Here is a 19953-nt window from a genome sequence, read left to right on the forward strand (position 1 = left end):
CATACCGTCAAACTTCTCTGGAACAACGCAAGTGTCATCATAAAACTGCCTAGGTCCCTTTTCATACATACAGCCTGTAAGTTAAAAAGAGAGAGGTGTTTATATAAAAGATGCATGGAGAAAGAAGAGATCATAGGCTTAATGCCAGAGGGAACACTAAGTCATAGAGGAATCAGATTAATATCCCACATCCTTTACACACCGCCCAATCACAACATTTTGGCCTCAGTACAGGGGTGTTTAATTAATGTGTGCATTCCCAAAAGACTGTTAATCTCCACCTGCAAAAATGAAAACGCACCCATTTTTCTCTATGATTTATTCCAAAATGTTTGTCTCATTTCCTGTTTGAACTAGCATGGCTTTGACTTTTAACCATTAGTTCCTGCAGGTCTTCTCCCTCTGAGACTAAAAAAGTCCTGCCCGTTCTTCCTCCTCACACTCACAGAAGCCCTTCACCTGATGTTTCCTCCAATTAAGATCATACTGTAGAATTTAATTGTTGTGGTTAAAAGACATTCTCTGCAATCCTGCGTTCTTTCTAGCACTCTCTTCTGTACACACTCCCTGCTTTTCAGTATTATTTTAATGTTTTGCTTAATCAGAACTGTACTGCATTGCCAGTATCGGCCTCACCAGTGCTTCTTAGCGAGACATAGGATCTCCTCCTCTCCTGCCTCCCTGTGACCCTCCTTTTGACTGTACAAATATTACAGAAGGTCTTTTTGCCATACAGTTGCAATGTTTGGTTGGGCTGGTTTCCCACTGTGAATCTGAAGAGGAGGAGGGCCCAACTCAAAAATAATTTTTTCCAACAAACTCTTTCCCGGTTCCATAGGCCTCGTCTACATTCAGCATATTAAAACCTCATCTGGTTTCACGTGCCCAGATTACCACACAATTCAAGTTGCTCTGTGTGACTGACCTGTCCTGCCTGTTATTTACCACTCTGCCTATCTTTATGCCATAAAGTTATCTATTAACTTCATCCTGTATCTTTAATGAAAATACTGAATAGCAACACTCCTGGTATCAATTCTTGCAGAAATATAATAGAAACAATCTATTCAGAGATGATTGCCCAGTGACAGCCACTTTTAGATCTGTCAGTTGGTCAGGTCTTAATGTATTTAATGTGTACTTCATTGACACTACTTTGTGCTAACTTCTTAATCAGAATCTAACGCAGCAGCAAACTGAACATCATAAAAAGCCTAACTATATGATACAAGTACCTTTATCAAGCAAACTTTTAATCTCAGCAAAGAATAGAATCAGATTTGACATGACCTTTATTCCACAAAACCATGTTGACTGAATTCCAAATACAGAAAACAAGTATTTATAGAACATCACTTCTTTTTCTACATAATTCGTAACAATTTTACCACCTCCAAGTACTTACAAGTACATAACATGGCTCAGATTGTTTTTTCCCTATCTGTACTGTGATTAAACCTCAAATCTGTTGACCTTAACCCTCCCTGCTGATCGTGGATTTTTCTCCAATGGCTTTCACCTCCCTTGACAAGTTTTTTATACTTCATATAATTTCATATACCAAGACTGTTATAAATTTCCATTTCCTGTTTCACCCTCCTTGTGAAACTCTACCTTCCATTTCTGTTTTCTAAATTTATTCCACCCCTTGAAGCACTTGGCCTTTTAGCCAGATTTGTTATCTTTCTAGTTGTTTCTTTTTACTAGTGAATGAAGTCTTACTAGAGGACTCCAATTCACACATCTGTCTGAATTTTCATCAATTTCAAAAACAACTTCCCTCACATTTGTGAAGTTTGTCCCTTGGAAGAAAAACAAATAAACTCTAATCAAACAAACAAAAAATCACATATTGACAAGAAAGATACACCCAAGCAGGAGTGCATGGTACAACCCCTCTTCCAACATTCATTTTTATTTTGTTCTGTTGGCCTTCTTATTTTTAATACATACAAACTACTTTTACTCAGAATTACTAATTTTGACAATGATCTAAGTTTTGCCCTACTGAGGTCACTGGGAGTTTTGGTATGTATCACACGGCTGTAGAATTTGGGGTTAAGCAGCATCAACACATTGCAAAATTTTTAACAGCAAAAGCCAAAACCCTTCACTGAATTTAAAATATAAAATGGATTACTTAACAGTTAACTGAGCCTGTCACACAAATAACCTGGAAAAATATCACTTAAACAGAATGGTGAAATGGATAAATTTTTAAGCGTCTCTTCCTTTCAACTGCTAGAGGCTTTGAAAAGCACAATGACTAAATTCATAACATTGCTTCTATCCTGACCAACCTGTAGCACTAAAAGAAGCTACAAAAAAAAAAATAATAAATATCAGTGCATCAGAAACTTGAGACTAGGAAGGGAAAGATGATGCAAGTCTTCCCAGCAGCAGAATTAAACCAGTGAACCCCAAAACCCTCCAGGCTTTTTAATTTTCCACATTCCTTCATACAAAAGTGATACATAATAGAAAACTTAACTTCTGTTCTGTTTGGGTGAGCCAGGAAGCCTTCTTGCCTCATGTAAATGGAATGGCAGCTAGGCACTTCTGAAAGGAGAAGACGACAATGCTAATCAAAAGGTTGTCTGGAATTAAAAGTGTGCAGGTTATCAATGAGACAGGCTGCAGGCAGAAGAGCAACAAAAAGGATGCAAGTTACAGCGAGGGGGAACCTGTCAACACAGAGTCAGCACTTCGGAGCAGCATGCACAAGGCATGGAAGAGGAGAAAAATCACATGAGGATCAAAGATCCCATCTCACATAGGCACCTGAAGTAAAACCCTTATTGTAATTAATTTCGCTAAAAGCTGACTTCCATGACAATTACACTTTAGACTATTCACAGACCAAAAAGTCCACACAAGACAGTACGAGCATTTTAAACCCCGTGATTGTACTTCTATCTTTGTAACTAATTTGACATCAACTGCACAGAAAAGCCTGCCGTCACACTGGAGATTTATAAATGCTGCAGTAACACAAGGAATGTCAAAATGAATTTAGAGTAGGATATTGCTTTTTAGACTCTAGTTAAGGATTTGAAGGGTTAATGAAATTTTCTGTAATTGCTAAGCATTTAATCTAGGAATTAAGATGCGTCAATTTCACCCTCCACTGGTACATCCTTAAACAAAAAGACACCACTTCCCCCAAAAAATTACTGCGTATATTCTAAGTAATACAGATATTTATTTGCTTTTCCCCACCTCTACTCAAATCTGTAAGAAGAATGAGGAAAACCAAACAGAACTAATGAAAATGGTGTTCTTTAAAGGTCTTTCTATTTTTTTCCTCATGCCTTGCACTGTCCTCAAGTAACCACATCCTGTGCACTGGGACTTGCAAACAGAAATAGACCATAAATGTTTGCCCTTCTAAACCATGTTTAACCCACTTCTTGGGTATCAAAAGTCTTGCTTAACAAAGTCTGTTTGATCTTGTGATAAACTCCTACCCCAAGCTATGCAACCTGTTACCAGTAACTTGCAACTCTTTAAGAGATGCAAACGGAGGTTGAAAGACCAGACATTGTTTTTCAACAACTCTTTCAGACTGTTACAGACAGAAATTCCAAATTTCACTGTTCTCCGACTAGTGATGAGTATCAAAGATTTGGCAGGATAAGAAAATGAGGTTTTACACTGACTTCACAGAACAAGTGAAACACAGGGCAGTAAGTTTCCTGTAACAGTCCACTGTCTCTCTTGCACATCGGTGCCTAACTCTTCATCACCTCCACTCTCACTGAAACACTCAGTGCCGTCCCCTCAGGCCTGCACAATCTCTAACCTCTCAGGCAGCTGTTCTGATCAAAGATATGAATCAGTGATTCAGCGATCACCTGAGTCAAGTATAGCTCTATAGACCAGAAGTCAAGGCTGCAAGTAGTGGCTCACCTGCAAGGAATCATTCATGTTAACAAGTAGATTGAATTTTAAGAAGAATGGAAAAATCTACGTAAAAAAGGAGGAAGTTGTAAAACTGAAACAGATGCTATTTTCTATTTTAGGTAAAAATTCACTAGTATTGGCAGCAAAACCATTTTTGACTCATGAACTCCACTCTTGCAAAGTGATACAGCAGAGTGTACAGAATAAAGAATTATGCACACATCCCAGAAATTGTGTTCTTAGCCAATTTGGGGTTTCATCTCCCATGCTCCTAAGTCAATTATAATTAACATCTGGAGTCTTTTTAAGGCAAGCATTGTTTGTACCAACATTACTTAATCTTCTGGTTAGCTTGTGCTTAAACAGTCCACAGAGGACTGAAGAATACAGCAAGGAAGAGTTTATTTCTCGTAAAGTAACTAGAGTCTTGTTATCCTAAAGTGCTATCAGTTAATTTATGACTATCAGAGTGGGTCAGACTCTAATCAAATTGTAGAAACATTTCCAAAGTGATTATTCAATCAAATGACTAACATGGTTAATTAGGAGCCATAAACATTGCTCTGAAGTTCATCAAAGTAATGACTTGCCCAGAAAAATTACTGCTAATTAAATTGCCTGCTGCTTTCATTTCTACCTTATCTAATAAAAAGTCCAACCAATGAAATTTAGTGTTGCAGTTTTAAATTGTACTAAATGCTTGACTAAGACCCAGAAGTATTTTTACAAGCTAAGCAGAGCTACTTCAAAAGAAAACATTTTAGTGCAGAAATTACAGAGCAATTATATGTTTTCTTCTCCTTAAAGCATTGTTTCAAGACAACTAATAAGACAGAAGCAAGGGCAGGATCCAAGTGTCTGAGCTGACTGATTCTATCACCTTTTAGCAAAAGAAAACTGCGCCTTCATTTAGGACACACAACAGGCATATTCCTTCAGACTTTTAATGAAGTACTTCATATTGTATAGGTACATCATCTCTAGAACAGCAGAGTCCCTTTAAAAAGATCAAGCTAACTAAAAATATGGAGACATTAAAAAACTAACTTATCTTTGCTTATTAATTTTGAATACTTAAGAGATCATTTCTTCATTGCTCCTCTTGCTAACAGCAACATAGCAATCATCTTAAAAGAATGGACATGGTCCTTCTATCACATTGATTTGAAACCATTTTTTCCCAGTAGGTGTTGTTTTAAAATTACATGTAATCTAGAGACTGCAGAAATGCCTTCTCATCTGGGACTCTCACAGAGTAAAATACTAGAAATAACCTCTGCCTGGGCCTTAGTTAAAATACATGCATACAGAAAAAGCCCAGACTTCCTCAGGACAGGAAAAATCTGCTACTGAGTTTACCAAGCACAGGTTCTAGGTTTCATTATCGAGTAAGACAACTGAGTGGGTCCCTTTGTAAGGAAGTATTTCACATTAATTATCATATCAGAATTTAAAGGGCTACGTTGTCTCAGCCCTGTATAACTCAAAGCAGGTAATGAATCCTTAAATCCTCTTTTTCAATCGTTTTTCAGAGATATGGACCAGGTTTCAGACCCACAATCACACCCTGCACAGAAACAGAATTTCAGCCTGCATCCCTAGCCACATGAGGCATAGGGAAGATGAAGCTTCTGCAGGCAATGGGATGAAGTGACTGTCTTCTCCTGAATGACACAGAGCAAAGCAGGAACTGGAAACCCGATCCAGGATTTATTCTTTGGCCATTCCTGTTTCTGACCTTACACAGCCTTCCTAACTAAAGGACACATTGTTACACTACCCTGTAACTCTGAATTAACTTTTTCCTTCACTTTATCAACATCAAGATTTGGAGACGCAGGGCGCTCACTACCCATGAACATGTGATGTGACAAAGCACAATGCAATCCAGAGGTACTGCACTGTGTACGTGCACTTGCAGAGAGACAGGGAGGCCAAGGCTTAGCAGGCACGTACAATCTGGAACAGGGTGGTTGAAGAAGCTGAGCCACCTGCCTGTCCTTGGTCTCCCCGTGGCAGCTCAGGTGAGTGGTTGGTACAGTGTACTGGCAAGCGGCTGCCTTATGCAGCCAGCCTGCTAACAAGTCACTCAAACTCATGAAACACCTCAACTCATACGTGAAACTTGCCTACTTCCTTACAGGTATAAAACAAAGTGATGACACTAAAACTGGAGCCTTCTTACTGTTTGCCTGCCTCTTTTTTGATTTACACTTTACCACCAACTAAGTCTTATTAAGAACAGTTCTCAAAAGGAACTGTTCCCAAAGGAGCAGTTCCCAAAAAATTTGGAGGGACTCCACTGGCAGTGGACTCAGCCAGTCCTGTTAATTTAACTTACATTGTATCCTCCTCAATTGCCCTTTTGGTCTGAAAAGTAATTACATGGGTTTTGGCTCTTATTTCAGCAATCCAGAGTTGGTATATCTATACAAACAGACTTAAGTGTGCTGTGCCACTGGTCTTCCCACAGGCAAGAAATACAGCACACGCAGATCCCTTCCCTTTGTGCTACCGGGCACAGAAGGGCATGCACAAGCCCCTCGGGTATCTGTGACCAACACAGCTCCCACACCTCACTCACATGTCAGCCTGACCCTTTGTTACACACTGTGAGTACGCCAGTCCTTGCTTGGGTGCCTTGCAGAGCTTTGCACAGCGCTTCCTTGAGCAATACAAGCATTTCTCTGGTACACGGAGAGGTGGTTGGTGCAATGGAGATATTCTTACCAAGTGCAGAGACAAAGGTAGCCTTTTAAAAATAAAATGTTCAAGCTAGAACACATCATACTTTTGTCCTCAAACTTAAAACATCACAATCGCACTGCAAGTAACTTTTCTGTTCATTGATTTCTAAGAGCACTGACAAGCTGTTTACAAAGAAGTGCTTCACCCACCACTGAAACATATTTAGCCTCCTGGTGGAAAGCAGCTGTTTACCACCACCAAGAAGCTCTGACCAGCTCAAGGGTGAAGAGCAACTGAAGTCACTGGAAAACAGACAGTTTTTTTTAGGTAAGAAAGGCAATTCTTCAAACTAGATTGCAACAAGTGGCTAAGGCAGCAACCAGGCATCACTAAGAAAAATGCATGATGTGTGTTTTGCAGGGAGAAATACCAAATGTTTTTTTTTGGTCATGAAACATACGATTTTGTAAATCTGCAGAACACATTTAGATTAAAACTTGTATGTCTCTCCAAAAAGAGACATTCAGGTAGAAATACTAGAACCAGTAACAATCTCCCTATACAGGAATTGTTTAAGCATATTTCACAACTCGGATGCTGGTAGATCAGGTTTTAGTTCAACCACTTTTAAAAGGACTATCCTCTCAGAATCTATGTAATTACAACAGAGTCCTACAAACTGGTAAAATCCTAGCAATACAAAAGTCAGCATTTTTTTTATTAGCAGATACAGCATGAAAATGTAGGTACACTGAAGTTACATGGGTGAAAAAAGCCACTATCTTTTCCAATATTCAATGTAAAAATTAAGCATTCTTTTCCCAAATCATTATGCAGTTTAAAAACATTCAGAATGGAAGGTTTTGTTCATTGTTTTGTCTGTCACTAGCCTTTGTAACAGCAATTAGGGAAAAAAAAAAAGAATCTACAAGTATGTGTGCTCATAGATACGCATACATGCCCTTCTAAAAAATAGCTACTTAACATTTAATTTCTTACATCTCACTCCACAAAAACCTACCAGAGAATGAGATTTGGCCCTACCAGCTCACGTCTAAGTGGAATTATTACACACATACAGAAAAAAAACCTTAAGCAAACATCTTCCTTTCCACAACTTTGGGTTTTAGATCTATGACAACATCTAATGCATTTTCTGAGACCAGATGTCAACAGCCTGTCTAGGCGATATGTAACTTTTTATACAGCAGAACAGGAAAACAAAGGCTCATACATTCAGCTCTGAATTGAAATTCCACATGGAGTTGATCTTTTGAGCATACTTTAAAATCTCTTATTTGCTTTTATTAACCTCAGTAACTGTAAAATGTATTTTAAACATCGCTGCTCTTTGAGTCCAACAAAAGGCAGCAGTACTTTCTCTCTCCCTCGCTCCTTTTGTTGGTGATCTTACTGCAAAAATGTCTGTGTTGCTTTTTCTCCCCCGCCCCATCCCCTGCCTGTAAAATTGAAGTTGGACAAACACTGCACGGCTGAAGTGACATATTTGAATGGAATTCAGACCAACCAGTTCCTGTTTATGTTTCTGATTTGAGAATATAGCCTTCTCATTCACTATACATTAGAAACACACCACGGCCATAAATGGAGTCAGGTTACAGGCAGGCAGGGCCAAGGCGCATTAATCATTACTTTAAGGCAACTGGCAAAAGCAGCAGCTGAGGGAACACTACACCCTTCAGCTCCGCATAAATGGACATTCCAGGGTTTGGCGAGTGTGGGTTGGTTTTTTTTGTTTTTTTTCCCCTCCCCTTCAGCATCCATTTTATGAATGAAACTTCAGGCTGCACAGAGTCCATTCATATAAAAGCTATGCTCACAGGGCTCGGTCTCTCGGGATCAATCAGTCTTGGGTAAGGCTGATGTGATTGGTTTAAGGCAGGCTTCAGCCTTCCATTACTGATTTAAAATGCAGCCTGTGTCCATTTGACCTGCGTTAATGCACAAAGAGTAAATCCAGACTGCGCTCTCAATCCTCAAATCAAATCATTAGCCAGTGCCACTTACTGTAACTGTAGATTTAGAGGATATTTATCCATTTCTTTAAAAAACAGGGACTACAGGACAATTTTTCAGATCGTATTGTCTGCTTTAAAAGAAAAAAAGAGATGCATGGTCTCTTGCCTACATGCTCACATTAACTTGGTATTCAGGTTTTCCTTCATTCATGAAGGTAGTATAACAAAAATGAATTCTAACTACAGATTTCTTTCAGACAGAATTAGTGAACAGAGGAAATCAGCTAGATGGGAAGCAAGTGAAAAGTTATAATTTTGCCTTTCATAGCAATCTTCTGAAGTCCGGGTTTCCAAAGTCTCCCCCTCAGATGCTCTTACTTTCTACTGTCACACCATCCAACAGCAGATTTGTGTTTATGTGTTTTAAGGGCAAGTACAAAGAGCTGTGCAGTTTAACTACCACAAAATCCACGCTCATTCACTGAAGCAACACAGCAGACAAGCTCCTGAAAAAACAGGATGAAACGTTTTGAACCACAGAAGTGAGACTCAGGAAAACTGCAAAACCAAAAATGAGGTGGGGGGAGACTTCCTAAACCTATTGAACTCAAGAGGAAACCCCTATCCCTTTGCCCCTCCTGCCTTTATGCCAGCCGGATTTTCATTGATAAAAATTGTACTCTGTTAAAAGAATTCCTTTAAGGCCATAAGGAGATGCAGTTTTGAGATGCATGTACTGAAGCACCATATACAGGAAAATGATGGAGTCGGTTCTGCATCACAGCGCATTTTATAAAACTATGTTCAAAACCACTGCAAATATTTGCAGTCTCACCATTAAAAAAAAGGGGGGGTGGGCGGGCGGGAACCTAGAGATAATTTGAGGAAAAGATTAAGCAGCTGGAGGACTTATGAAGCAAGACCTCAAGAACAAGTCACAGAGACAGACTGAGAGTATACATGTAAGCTGTCTACAGAGATTTAGAGGTGGTACATTAATACCAAGGAATTGTTTTACGATGAGCCAAAGATGTGTAGCTACGAGCAAGGGAATGAAACTGATCAAAGGGAAAATTTAGGCTTACGATCAAGAAATTTTTCTTAACTGTGAAGTCTATTTAGTCTCTGAAATAATCTCCCAGGGGAATAATTGTAGTAATAATACTTAGCACTCATACAACGTTTTATGTTTTCAAAGCACTGTACAAAAATATATTTATTAAATAAAATATAATAATAAAATATAATTAAAGACAGTAGCAGAAGCACCATGAGTGCTGTCATTTTAAATGCTGCACTGGTCAATGCACTGAAGAATATCCTGGAAAAAGCAAATCTGCACTGACTCTGACAGCTGAGAGTTCCTTTTATCCTTCATACTAGCATCTCCAAATGTCTAAACTTTACCTCCAAGAAGTACAATAGAATATACAAATGTTGTTTTAAAAAGTAAAAGAAAAAAGCAATCTGCAACTAAATATAATTCTAAGAAATAAATTTACTTATTTTTCCCCTTGAAGTTTTAATTCAACACATTCTCTTACACTGTTCTGCAAACTCCCAAATTTAAGGACATGTCAGCTGATCTCTAAGGAAGAATGAACTACTAGGGATCTTTTTCCACATTAATTCACATTCATCTGCTTTTCAAAAACCACCACATGAGGTATTTGAAAGGACTCTTGTTTTTTATTCTGTTCCCAGTCAGTAGATAAATGCACATTTGTAACAGGAATGTTAGCATACTAACAACATCCTATACCTATAAGAGCAAATTTAGGAGGTTAAGAAGTGTCATAATTACAACTTCCTGCACAACTCTGATACAACTCCTTTGTTGCAAATGAATTATGATACAGCCTTTTGTCTTGGCATTCTTGCCTCTTGACTGCACAGGTCAAAATTGTTTAGGGGAGGGAGAGCCCTGCTGTAAACATCTTTGCAGGTGGAGCCCCTACTTCATTTGTAACAGAGGCTGGAAGTTGTGTACTTAATGAAGCAGAACATTTCAAGAAAGGGAAAGATGACCTCAAGATTAATACAGCTAGATGGTCAATTTTAGGCCCTAACAAAGCCCATTCCAGCCCTAATGAAGTTTTGCAAAGTAGTCATGTCGCTTCTGCCAGATTTTTCATTTTACTTATTATTTTTGCAGTGCATGCACAGGGACCCTCATCTGATGTTCCTGTACTTCCTCAGCTAGAAATACAAAGAAAGGTTCTAGCAGCTAAGCTTTGAACATATGTATTACATAATGTTCTTTAGAAATTATCCATTCCTGACTGGGTATCCGAAGTATCTCTGCTGTGTCCCTCCTGCCGCCACTCATCCCTCTGTTTAACAGAGGGGTAGTTCACATATGGAGGCCAACACAAGGTATTTATTCGCTTGTGAGGCCTCAGGAATTAAAGGGATGCACAACTCAACAAGACGTGGCTAATAATTCTATCTGGATTGTTCATTCTTTACGTGATGTGACTAGTATCTTGGAAGAAAACTTGGAAAGCAACAGGGAGAGAAACCAGATTTTCTAAGGTCCATTCAAGTGTATTAATGGTGAGACTACCCTGAAATGTAACTGTGAGAATATCCCTGCTAATGCCTCTAACGTGCTTAGAAAACACTAAATCTATCTAGACTTCAACAGGTAAATTCCTGGCAATCAGTAATAAGTACATGCAAACAACAATTCCTCCTCTACTTACCTCTAGCACCACTGTTCAACACATTTTCAAGTTCCCAAACACATGGTCACAAAAGAACTTTCCAACCAAAATAACTTTTTCAATTGGCGGGGGCAGGGGGAGAAGATATTTAAACTTAGTAATTTAAGATGTCATTTTAAAACTAGAATTTTAGTATTAATCAATACATGTACATGCATAGCTCCCATTGTATGTTAGCATATTTGCAAATACGCCATATTATGTAGAGAGGATCAAGCCTGCAAAGATGTTGCTTAAAAATAAAGCTCAGAACAGATGAGTTATCTTGTTTGGCCTTTTTGTTTAAGTACCCAAGTACATGAACTGAATTCTAGAAGTGCTAATTGTACAGGAATGCCAACTATTAGTCCTTGTAAACAAAGATCTTGGGAAGCCTTCTGGAGTATACTCATTAATAATGGAAAATCAAAGCTCTCTATGTCCTTAACTGCATCTTTGTGCTTCAAGTCGTTAGATATAGCATCAAGTACTAAATACATCCGACTGGTAGCCATGGGAAAAAAAAAAAAAATCCATGTCAGAAAATTAAGGTCTGATCGATTGAACACGTATGATGCACTGTGACTTCTCGAGGTGTAGATGGATAAGGAAAAGCTTCTACTCTGTTGACATTTTTCTTTTTCCATTATCTCAAACATTTTGCAGTAGAAATTGCATACCTGCAATTACAATTACAACTAATTGATCTGCCATTTCCCATGTCATAATTAATGTCATGTTTTAATAGAGTTATAATCATTCCATAATAATGCTTTTCATTCACCAGCTTCCCACAAAGTATACTGCACAAAAGCAATGAACTTTTATGAGGCTCTTTCAAAAACATCCCAAAAGGAACATCTCTGTGTATTACAATGAACTTTTAAAGTATGTTTCTTATCTGAGCTGCAATAAAATACCATGCAAAAAAGACTTTTCACTTTGGCATTCCCTCTTCCCTGAATATCCACAGGTGAAAAATGAAATCAATGAATCAGTGACAAATACATTATGTTTCCTAAGGGGTTATTTAATGTACTCTTAGCAAGGATGGAAAATGATGGTTTCTAGAGAACAGATGGTAACAAGACAAAATATCAACAGACCACAGTTGTTGACTGCAATTTACGGAGTGTACAGATGTGTCAACTTAAATGCAGTGATTCTGAGGCCAATAAAAGTACTTCCTGATACCAACAGATTAATTTTTCATGACCACTGGTTACACAGCTATTACATTTTTAAAAACTAATTATTCATCTACAAAAGAAACAACAATTTTGCTGGAACATCATTACTATAGAGTGGAATGTTCTTGCCGGCAGAAAAAAAAAAAAAAAAAGAAAGGCATGACGGAATTGGATACAAGTTTGCACATTTTCCTTTCAGAATAATAAAATTTCCTGCTTTAAAGAATATTCCAAAGAAAGATAAATGCTAGCAGGCAACCCAGATTTAAAGTAATAGTACACCATAAGGAGATCCCACTTCCTAGCCAAATATGAAGCATGCTTACAAAAGGACCTTTTTTCAGCCTTTAATTTAGCAGGATGAATAACGGTGCTTGTGAAGGTTGCAAGGGACTGGCAGTGCCTGAAGCTGCAGTCCCCCATTTATTATCCATTGCTACATTAACTATGCAGACAGTCTCTCCCATGCTGCCCTGTACGACTGAGGATACACAACTGTATCCTTAGTCTGAGATACGTACATACCACCATGTATCTCAGAACATTCATCAATGATAGGGCCGAGTTCTAGATCTGATTCTTGTAATCTGAACTTATTTTCAGCTTGTCTTGTATTTCAACTTGGAGAAGTATTTCACCTCTGGTTCCCTCCCTGTTTAGGCCTAACTCAAATTTGCCTAAGGACTGGCTCTTTGCTTGTCAAGAGCAAGGGAGGAGAAAGCAGCTCTACTTTCCCAATTTCCCCGTTCTAACATAGAGGTCAACTCCAAAACAAGCACTTTACACTAACAGTAACACAAAATACCCCACTAGACAGACAATGTTAAGTCAGCTATTGAAAAGACAATAAAACCCAGTTCTACACTGTATCAAATTGCAAAATAGTTTGTCATGGGCTAAGCTTTGAAAGGAGACCTCAACTCAGCTGTCATGTAGCCTCTGGGAAATAAAGTGCAAAAGCATCTAGCCAGAGACTGAACCAGCAGGAAAGCACTGCAGGTACTGCAGCATCCAGAAGAAGAATCAGACTCAAGTCAGACAGGGCTGCCCACTCCCCCTGCTCAATTCTGCGTGGACGTGTATGAAAGCAATGTACTCTCCTCCAGAAGCACAGCAGGGACTCGCTGAAACCCCTCCCTTTCAGTGTGGCACACACAAAGCAGGAAAAAAGCAGAGACTGAAGAGAAGCTGCAGAAATCACTTAGACTGAAACACGTGTTTTGATTTTATTTTCTTGGCTCCATACTGATCAACTGTCTACCCCATCTAGCCCACTCCATTCTGTTTTACAGTCGGCTTCTCTCCTTAACACCCTTCCATCTTCCTTCTCCTTGTTTCCTGGTACTCTAAACTCTTTCTTTTGCTTCCCTAATTCTCTCTTTTCCCAAGTATAATGTAAATATTTATGTTTAAATTGTGGCAACCATTTACAATGGTATTCCCTTGATTTATGTTTTTATCCTTTCTATCCCTTATCTTTTCTATTTTGACCAGAAGCTATTGAGAGCAGGCTCTGCCACCATCTCCTCTGTTTTGTACTGTCAGTAGAGCAATAAGGCTCCATTCCAGCTGCCCTATAAGCACAATCATAATAAACATTATTAATAGCAACAGCGTATTCTCTACATCAGCAACCTGGCATCCCAGATTATGTACCTCCACAAAACACAGCAGTATGCACAAACTGAGAAGCTGACACCAATTTGGCTGATTCTTCTCCCTCATTGGTTTTATAGCTGTATAAACCCCACTTCAGTGGAGCTACTCCTGATTTAAAGTAGCGCAAGCAAGAGGAGAGAGTCCTCTATTTCTGGCAGACAAATGAAAGAGCTTGTAAAATCCAGCACGCAAATTCAGAGGTCAGAGATGAGATGGTACAGAACAAACCCTCTCTTAAGCAAAGCTCAATTTTGCACCCATGATTTCTACTTCTGCAGCTTCTTTAACGTGTGCATTTTCTGGACAGAGTTCTAGAAAACAAAATCCTTTACAGAGCAAGCAACAGTGGCACGAGTCACACTGTACTACGTAGCAATCTTACTACTTTGTAAGCTATCTCAGACATAAATTACTTTGGGAGACTGAGAAGCCAAAGAGCAAGTTTCAATTCATATGATCAAAACATCAATAGAACTGGCTTGGACTCATTTCTGATGAGTCTTACTATGCAGAACTAAAGGAGAGTCTCACCTACCTGAATCATATGCAAAATCTCTAGGTTCCTGTTTAATCATCAGAGGAGGGGGGAAATTTTGACTGGCTGCACTGCCAACCATAGCGTTGTGTTCATAAACTGGATCGTGGTACTCCTGCTTAAAACCTTGAGGCGGGAAAGGGATGTTTGGCTCAGACATCTGGCGCTGATATATTGGACGTCCTTCCCTTGGCATTGCAGGCAAAGGTGGGAATGAATTGCAAGGTTCAGAGAGCTGGCGGCGAAATCTAGGACACAAGTTAGAGAGGTCATGTAAGGGACTTGAGCTACATTCCATTTCCCGAAGATCTTCACAGGTCATGACTACTGGCTGTATCACTTTCTCAGCAGCAAACATTTTGCTTATGATCATGACAAATGCTGCCACCAGGATGACTTGCATTGTAGAACAGCAACCAGCAAAGAAACAAACACCCCAGCTATTAATACCAGCTCTAAGACCTGTCCCCATCACCACCCTCTTTTGCTTTCATTAACTTCTTTCAACAGAAGAGGCAAAGAGGAAAGGCACCACCTTCAAATCAGTAGAAAGACTGACATTCTACCACAGTAACACTACAGATGCTTAGGTAGAGAGCTCTCTGTTCTTTCACAAGTATTAGCAACATATGGCTTGTGCTCTAATTTACTCTTACCATTCTTGCTGTCACACAGAAACCATTCTGACCACAACAAACACAAACATTTTGAATAAAGAGTATTGTCTGTTGTAACATCTGGAATCATTCCAGGGAAAAAGTCCACAGTTCTGTCCTCTTGGGGATAGTGCCGTGGGAGATCTACCTGCAAGGCTGGCACTGCACTGCAGGCCTAATGTGAAGGGAAAGTAAACACCCTGAAAAAGGACAGGATGCAAATTTTTGCTAAGAGAAACAATGCCTAGGAATTCTCCTCCTGCCTTAACCTGTTCCCTTGGTCACTTCTACATGCAAGAAGTCATCCATGCAAGCCATGATGCTATTTACTACTCTCAAATGCTCTTCAGTAGGCATAAAATACGAGAATTCAGTTTTAAACTAACTTCATTTACATGCAACACTACTCAAGAATCTATCCTCATTGCTTCTTCCATAAACCATACCTACCTGAACTAAAAGGCCTGAATGCATTTACTTGGGTATCTGCAAGTTCGGAAGCATAGAGAAGAACACAAGGATGCTATTTTCCCACCGTGCCCTAATGAAGCGCACGAAGTCTTCCTGTCATCTCTTGCAGATTACCACAGTAGTGGTAACCACCACTGTAGTAATATTGTCTGCACTAATCCACAGCAGATGCAACATTCTTGCAACAAACTGCTTACTAGTCCTGTTATCACTCATCATGAAAAAGACACTAAATAAACCCCACCAAATCCTGTGCCTTTCTCTGCAAATTTCTCACTGTCACACTAAAAATAGAATAAATAAAAAACCAAACACCCCAAGAACTAATCATTCTTCACCTTCCTGTACTTTAGATCTGAACTGACTTTGGTTCCTGCAAGCAAAAGCAGACAATCTCTTGGAGAAAACTGTGTGAATGAAGAAGAATGCAAGGGCTTGACTGCACAGGCAATACAATCCTTGACTATCAACTCGTATGTAGTACATGTTTCTGAAACAATTTGATCTTTACTAATGCCTGTCGTAATACTGAGAACTTGGTCTGACAAATATTTACTGTCATAGTTTAATTACAAATACTGTGGGAGCTACAGAGATAGAAACTATTACAATGTAACAGTGGAGATAAAATTAATTTTTGTAATGCTGGTGTAAATATTAGATTTTGCAGTAGAAAGAGTACTGCACTGTAACACTGGGTTTTGCAATTCCACCTACACCTGCAGAAAATAAACTTAGAAACTCAAATGTATTATGAAACAGTTAGGCTGACTGGCACTGCATTCATTTCCCTCTTTTCCTTTTTTCATTAGCCAAAAAAAGAAGCAGAAATTATCATTAAGAACTGTCAAGGAGTGAATCAGAAAATTGCAACTTGAAGTTAAAATAAGAAACAGGCTCACTCACAAAGCCTCAAAGGAAGTTAATAATACTTGTTGTACTGGAAGCTTTGTATGGAATCAAGCCATTTGTTTATACAAGTGGATCTGATTCCTGTTGGTACTTGTTAGGACCACTTATCGTTCATATATTCATGCCCTGTATGAAGATGTATGGGCTGTATGTTCTAGATACTAATGCCATCTTATGCCACCAATGCATATTATGCACCAAAGAAATAAGCTTTGAGTTACAGATTTATATATGAACTCACATTTGTATGCCATTTGTTTAAACAACATTTTCTCTCTCATTGCATACACTCATTGTAGAAGCAGATCACCTTTTAAGTCAGGAAGCTCTGAATTTCACAGAAATACAAAGCACACACTTCCTTCAAACAACAGGAAGTGAGAAGATTCAAAATAAATAAGAAAATGGGGAAAATATATCTTCCACTACAATTGTATCTTCCTTAAAAAAGGAGAAAACTTAGATCTTTTTGGCTTGAGTCAGCTGTTTTGGACTTCACTAGAACACATGATGTCCTATTACAGAAGGGAAGCATTAGTGCAAAATGCCCTAAAGAACATGAATATCAAAGATGGGGGGCGGGGGGCAGGTGTATGCAAATCTCTATAAACACTCGAATCCGGGATGACATACAGCTTCAGTACTCTCTTTACAAGTTGCTCTAAAACAAAACATTTTTTCATCTGAAGAATCGTATTACTGCTTTCTGCACAGAAGCCATTTAGCTTCTGGAGATCTCAGTCTCCTGACAACTTCACTTTGATGTATATACAGAAACACAATTTATGCACCATCCTGTAATCGAAACCACTGCCTGGCTTCACTGGGGGCTTGCGTGGTTAGACCACAGCCCACGGAGGGGGAAAAGATGGTGACTATGGCAGCTGAAGGGGCCGATTCAGCGTTTCTTCACCACCAGAAGGGCTTGTATATAACCTTGGGTGGTATTTAAAACTATCTCAGCAGAACACGAAACAGCAATCCAAACCCTAGCACCCCCCTTCAGAAGCGATATGCACAAATCCCTGGAGATAATAGCCCTTATTAGAGCAGAAGCATGCAAATCGCACTCCCAACAACTGATTTCCTTTTCAGGCGCTTCTTAATTTGCTCATGTTTAAAAGCTAAGTCGAATTTCTGAACACACAACTTTCTTTACATACAGCTGAAGTTTTAAATACAGCAATCACACAACACAACAGACCAAACCAGGTTCATGCAATACAGGTTAGGATAAACAGAATTCCACAAACAAGTGTTTGGTCTCAAAAATCAGGGAAATCCACTGAACGTTATCTGTTGCAAAACTGAGCTAAGAAAGACAGTCAGTTGTCTGGGGACTTCTAACGTATCAAAACAAAACAGGGTGACTTAAGGACAGTTTAAGCTTTAATTCTAGTCTCTAGCTCTTGTGGCTTTTACTCAGACTAATGTTATTTAAGCACAGTTTATGTTGGCATCTTACTTTGTTTGAAAGGCTACATTTCAAAAGGGGTTGGAAAAACGATCCACCCTTCCACAGAATATTCTGAAGCAGTAACACCATAACGTGGCCACTTATCTCTTCGGTGAACTGCTTAGCAAGAGGCCAGATATTTATAGCCAAGATCATGCCTGCTAGTGACTTCCTTAACTTGTAGGGCTTACTAGCCTCAAATGAATCACAGAATCCTAGAACAGCCCAGGTTGGAAGGGACCTTGAAAGACCATCTGGTCCAACCTTTCGTGGGAAAGGGAGCCTAGATGAGATTATCTAGCACCCTGTAATCACACAAGACAGAAGCAGCTGGTCATTAAAACTGTCACTGCCAATATAAACTGCTACTGAAGTGCACCAAGCCAGGTGCTAGCCTTTCATAAAACACGTATTTTTGACACTCCGAACCTTGCTGGTTTTCACCTTGGTCCCCCAATCCAAAAGGCAATAGCTGTGAGCAGGAAGCTGGTGCTACCCTACGTAAAAGACTTGCAGTCACAACTGAAACACCACCCGCGTGTGTCCCTCACGTGTTTTGTGTTTTACCTGTGGTCCATAGGGAAGTTGTTGTCTTGAATGGACTGGGATGGAGGGAGATGAGTAGGGAAAACCCGGTCAGGTTTAGGAGTCTGAGCTGAGTTTGGGGAGGCATGGTGCAGCGGTGACACAGGAGTGCTGGATGGCGTCGGTGGGTTGGAGGGCCTCATTCCCACTTGTGGCTTCTGATCATAGGCACTATGAGTAAGGGGAAAGAAGGTCAGGTTATTCTCTCTGAGGGGGAAAAAAAAAGGTGGTATATACATCCAGAGTAAACCTGTGTCACATTTATAAGCTTTTTATTATAGTTACCTTATTTACCTTATGGGGTAGAGGAATTTTCTACTTTACATTGCAAAGAGCACAGAAAAAGATCATGTTAAAGGCAAGTGGTTCAACACAGCATTTTCTTCTCTGGAGCACAGAAATGTATTTTTAAAGGATTCAGTCTTAACAATGACATTTTAACAGGAGATATACAAAATACATAAAAGTAGAAACACCTGGAACTAGAGCAACAAAGAGGTGGCAGTGCCTGTCAAGACTTTTTTAGAGCTTGCACAAACCACAAAGTTAGACAGTAAAACAATACGGCTAGAGGGAAGGGATCTGACCCAGAAAAACAATGGTGTGTTGGCTTAGCTACCCACACTAGGATGTCAGCAGCCTCTCCTGACAGATTCCCCTCCCCCAAAATACTGGTCCTACAAATAACGCAGATGCTATTTTCAAAGGTGTCCCAAATCAGGAAAGGACTTGAGCACACTTTGATCATCCCTCTTTTTAAACAGGAAAATCGCAAACATTAGGCAGATAGTAAGCATGAACTTGCATACTTTCCTTTTGTCAGGTCCCCTAGTGCCCATCAAATCCGTCAATGTATGCATTCAATTTTTGAAATCAGAATCACTCCTCTGTGACTGCCAAAGGTGCCAGTCCTCTTTAATTTTTCCCTTTTCCTATCCAAAAAGTTAAATGTAAATGCTTTAAGTGCTAACAGTTTTTGTAGTACATTAATGACAATAAAAACTCACAAGCTAGATGAAAGATTCTGAAATAGACTGAAATGTCAATAAGAAATCCTTCACTGCTGACACTAAAGGAAGGAGTGACATGTAAGTGCAAACCAAAAGAGTCAATAAAGAACACAGTGGTATCAAGCCCCTCCACTACCCAGAAATAAATAAAGCTTTTCTTATCGATTCCTAAAAAAGAAGACAACTTGATTTTTAATAGGTAAT

The 19953-nt window shown here is 39.2% G+C and overlaps 1 protein-coding gene across 5 annotated transcripts in view; it reads right to left on the reverse strand.

Annotated features, from left to right (window-relative positions):
• ETV1 (ETS variant transcription factor 1) overlaps positions 1-19953 on the reverse strand; it is an 80195-nt gene that overhangs the window by 12385 nt on the left and 47857 nt on the right. For 4 of the 5 annotated variants that reach the window (XM_080383935.1, XM_080383936.1, XM_080383939.1 and 1 more), the window contains 4 exons: positions 18722-18910; positions 14660-14907; positions 2491-2559; positions 6-74 (listed from right to left, as the gene is read on the reverse strand). In XM_080383935.1, the coding sequence (XP_080240061.1) occupies positions 6-74; positions 2491-2559; positions 14660-14907; positions 18722-18910 (575 nt within the window). The remainder of the gene's footprint in view (positions 1-5; positions 75-2490; positions 2560-14659; positions 14908-18721; positions 18911-19953) is intronic. The other variant, XM_080383937.1, reaches the window with a different exon arrangement.

The sequence above is a fragment of the Falco punctatus genome, assembly GCF_963210335.1.
Source record: "Falco punctatus genome assembly, chromosome: 4".
Lineage (NCBI taxonomy): Eukaryota > Metazoa > Chordata > Aves > Falconiformes > Falconidae > Falco > Falco punctatus.